The 4,307-nt window shown below is 39.8% G+C and overlaps 1 protein-coding gene across 1 annotated transcript in view; it reads left to right on the top strand.

Annotated features, from left to right (window-relative positions):
• rnf10 (ring finger protein 10) overlaps window positions 1–3,750 on the top strand; it is a 9,365-nt gene extending 5,615 nt beyond the window's left edge. The window contains 8 exon segments of the mRNA XM_020590314.1: window positions 128–261; window positions 367–484; window positions 568–669; window positions 770–907; window positions 987–1,078; window positions 1,190–1,247; window positions 2,165–2,329; window positions 2,438–3,750. Of these exon segments, the coding sequence (XP_020445970.1) occupies window positions 128–261; window positions 367–484; window positions 568–669; window positions 770–907; window positions 987–1,078; window positions 1,190–1,247; window positions 2,165–2,329; window positions 2,438–2,511 (881 nt within the window). The 3' untranslated portion in view covers window positions 2,512–3,750.
• Window positions 3,751–4,307: the final 557 nt, after the last annotated feature.

The raw sequence follows: 4,307 nt of genomic DNA, 5'->3' as shown, positions 1-4,307 counted from the left end.
GGACAGATGTCCTTTTTGGCCTGGCTATACGGACTAGTTGGTTTTTCTTCCCTCTCGTTTTAAGTTTCAGTGTTGGCTCAGACTTTTTTGTTCACTTTTTGCTTCTCTTGCATGTTTCTCCCTCCAGCTGAAGACTGCCAGCAGATGTTCCTGCATCCTGTGAATGTACGTTGTCTGTTGCATGAATACGGCAGCTTGGAGGCCAGTCCTGACTCTATAACTGCCACAGTGGTGGAGATAGTGGGACACACAGTCACTGAGGTCAGCTAACAAGGAAACAAATCACATTTTGTTCAGTCAGTTTTAGTGTAGCCATTACAGTGACAACTGTTAAACACAGATTTCTCTTGGGTGGTTTTGTCACAGGAGATCCGCCGTCGGCATCGTTATCTGGCTCATTTGCCACTCACATGCGAATTTAGCATTTGTGAGTTAGCTCTGCAACCACCAGTCCTCTCCAGGGAAACTCTGAACACATTTGCTGGTCGGAACACTTCCTGTTTTTAACATGTGAACTTACATTTGTGGTAGAGAGATTTCATAGCAAATTTCCCCTAAACCCTATAGACGACTTGGAGAAAAGAAAGCGCTTGAGGCAGAAGAAAGCGAGGGATGAGAAGCGTCGAGAGAAGAGGATTGAAATTGAGGAGAACAAGAAGCAGGGAAAATGTAAGTCCAGCTGAGCAGTTCATGATACCTACTTCAAATGATGATCCAGAGAAATGTACAAGGATCGCTGTGACAATTTGCACTTGTGTGTCCCTCACAGATCCCGAGGTGCATATTGGACTAGAAAACCTTAAGCATTTCCCAGCGTTTGGTTCTCCACCTCACAACAGCAGTCCCCCGATCGAAGCTGACATCACTTTTGCTTCTCTTTCATCCCTCAGCAGCAGTCCTTCCTCTAGTAAGAGCACTTTCTTCCTTTGCATGACTATTTCTGTGTGGTAACAGATGTGAACTGAGCATTTCTTCTGTTGTCTTAGATGGCATGATATTCCCAAGTCTGAATGGGCAAAACTCTTCACCCATTGTGGGTAGTGTGGAGGACGACTCCCACTGCATGTCCTTCGCACAGGTGCATATGACAAATACACATGTCTGTTGATTAAAACTGCACATCATAACTGAAGTGCTCATGTTGTAGCACTTACTTCACATGGAGTGACCTTGAATGTGTCCTGTGTAGATGCTCAGAGATGGGAAAGCCAGAGTTGATGCTGGACCCAGGATCACTCCAAAGAAAGGTGAATGAGACTGCTGATGCTGTGGATAGGAATCAGTGTCTGAAGGTTTAACACGGGAACTTGAAAATGTCATATATTTCAGGTTCTACATTAAATATTGAGTCCAGAATATTCAATGTTTTATCAAATGTGTACAGTAAGGTTGCATTTAATTTTAACCCTGTTTCCTGTCAGAAATGAAAGTTCAAGACAAAATTAATACCTGCTGCACTTTGGAGTTTTCGAGTTCATTTGTAGATGTTTGCATTCTGTTCAAACTGTGTTGTAATACACATAATACTTCATGCAGGCCTCTTATGACGAGCTGCCATAGCCTACCCAGCATTTACTGGGACAGTTAAAATAGTGGTAAAGATTTCAGTTCACCTTGTCACCTTTAATACAAAAAGCACTAAACAGGTTGATTCTACTTAAGCTAGGAGACAATTAAGAGGTCTATCGTTTCTAGAGCTGTTAATATACAGAATGTATAATAACACATTTTTGATGGTCTTTTTATAGCTTTTTTTTTATCGAAAAGTGAAGATCTGATGACACCAAACCTACATCAGTAAACTAACACCAACTGAAACCTTGCTTCACTTATCAAGTGATCTGTTGGGTGCTGTTTACAAAGGAATACATCTCTTTATTTGTTGAGTTGTAAAGGCGTCAGAACCTTTTCATTTTGCTTCACTCTGTGCACTTGACTGTGCTGTAGGTGTAAAATACATTAAACTAGCATCTTAGTTCATCAGTCAGTGTGAATTGATGCAAAAAATTCAGTTTTATCGATTTAAAATAAAATTTACAAAAAAGTGTGCACAAAGTGAAGGGGTCTGAACACTTTCTATAGCTTTAAAGCCTTTTATTAAGGCTGCTCAACAGTGTAAATCCTTGAAGGTTTCCTGAAGTCACTATTGTTTTGTGCCATGCAGAAAAGCTGCTAGCTCCCCCAGCAGCAGACAGCGATGGAGAGAGTGACGGGTCGGACCGGGTTCCGGTGCCCAGCTTCCAAAACTCCTTTAGCCAGGCCTTTGAGAAAGCACTTCTGCAGCTGGACAATGGTCTAGCTTCTCCTCCACAACCTGTGGTTGATCCAGGTATGGAATATAGGAATTAACTGTATTTTGATTCAGTTTTGATGCTTTTTGTCTTCAGCCAAAGCATGTGTTCTGACTTGCCCTTATCCCTGGTGTGTTCTCTTTCAGATGAGAAAGGGGGAAAGAAGAAAAAGAAAAAGCAGAAACTTCTGTTCAGCACATCCATGGTTCACACAAAGTAGACAACACTGAAGTTCATTTAGTTGCGTTGTTTCTCGATCTTCCCACTGCTTTTGTTTTTTCTTCTATGCAGGTCTTTTTGGAGCTATAAACTAAGGAAATAAGTTTTAGTTTGTAAGCATAGTTCATGCTGCTTTAATCATTGTTTCATTGCCTTGGTCTGCCACATTTTACATGATTTGTTTAATTTACATTAATTTTTGTTCCACAACTAGGTCAGAGCTTTGCAGCAGCCCTCTGTCACTCAAGTTAAGGGTAACATTTAGTTCAGGTGCTAAGTGAATGAAGGAGTAACAAGCTGCTGGCTCTCATCATGTGTGCTTCAGGTTTTTCACAACTTCTAGGTACCTGGTTTTCATTAAAGTGGTTACCGTAGGATGTCAATCTTTCCTGAAGTCGGCCCTGAGCATTGCATCTAGGACCCATGCATAATAAGGATAAGATCATTCTAGGGTGCTTTATACTAGAGTAGCAGTCAGCCAGCTGCAGGTACGTTGCACCTTTGGATCTTTCCAGGACACTTGGTGCTCACACATTAATCTGGACCCTACACCTAAGAGCATATGGGGACTTTTTTCAGTGTTTATCATAGGTAATAATTGGGGATAGCACATCAGTACCCTTCAAGAGGATAGGTTTAAATTCTGAGTTCTGTGCCCTATTATTTTGTAACAACAACACCACTGACACATAAAGTCCTGATACCACTGTGAGGAAGTCAAAACAGTATTGTATTAAAGAGACCAGGTCAGTTGTTTCAACAGAACTCCAGTATATTCTGCCTGAAACCATAAACACACACTTTTTACTTATTCATTTTCTCCTGTCATCTTGTGTTAGAATGTTTGCTAACCCTGAGCGTTAAGTTAAATTTCAGTGTTGGAAATGTGTGAAGTTACAGAATTGCTGAGATTTAAAGAATGCTTGTCAAACCTGAAAAAAGTGGAGTGAAATCCTGTTTTGTTTAGAGGGTTCTGTATTCACCATTAATTTGGAGCAAGTTTATAGGCTAGTGAACATAACTAGTCTGTTGAAATGAATAAACAATTATGCACAATCAACAGATTCTTTATTCTGCAATTATCTTATGCCAAGGACAAGAGTGGATCATGTTTTCTAAGGTCAAACACTAAGGATCATTAAGTAGGATGATGCCTGGTTATCTTAGTGATGCAGTCTTTACTTTTCTCCAGCTGAGGGCAGTCCTGACCTGTCTGGTGTCTGTGTAGTACAGTCATTTTTTTTTTATAAAGTTAAATCTCAGCCACCAAATAAATATTTTATACATGAACTGCCTGATCACTACCAGGCTAGGGTCACTCTGTCATGAAGTTCATAAAGACACTGAAGTGAATTCTGTAAGTTTCCTTGTTCATATATAACCGGTGTGTTTCTTCAGACAGGAATTCACCAAAATCTTAATCTGTTTTCGTTTTTTAAACAGTCACTACCAATGTGTTTATTTTTCACTTGGAATTGACCAGTTAAATATATATGGCTGGAACGGTGTATTTCTCGCGCAATCACATTATTTTGCTTTCAGTCTAGAGTCAAGGTAAATATTTGTCATGTTATCCACATTCATCTCAATATTAAACCGGAAGTTAGGGTGATTTGCTACAATAAAATATTGGTTGCAACAATGACTTACGTTAGTCAACAAAGAGTTGTCTCGTAGAGCAAAATTGATGCATCTTCATTTGAGTATAAATTTTGCAACTGGTCTTTATTCTAAAGTACCAGTTTGGCTCTATGATTAGTCGAGTGTATGTTTGTCCTACATTTGTTTTGAAAGTAA

This window comes from Monopterus albus, unplaced genomic scaffold (genome assembly GCF_001952655.1).
Source record: "Monopterus albus unplaced genomic scaffold, M_albus_1.0 scaffold12.1, whole genome shotgun sequence".
NCBI classification, from domain to species: Eukaryota; Metazoa; Chordata; class Actinopteri; order Synbranchiformes; family Synbranchidae; genus Monopterus; species Monopterus albus.
This window is presented reverse-complemented; position numbering and strand designations above follow the sequence as displayed.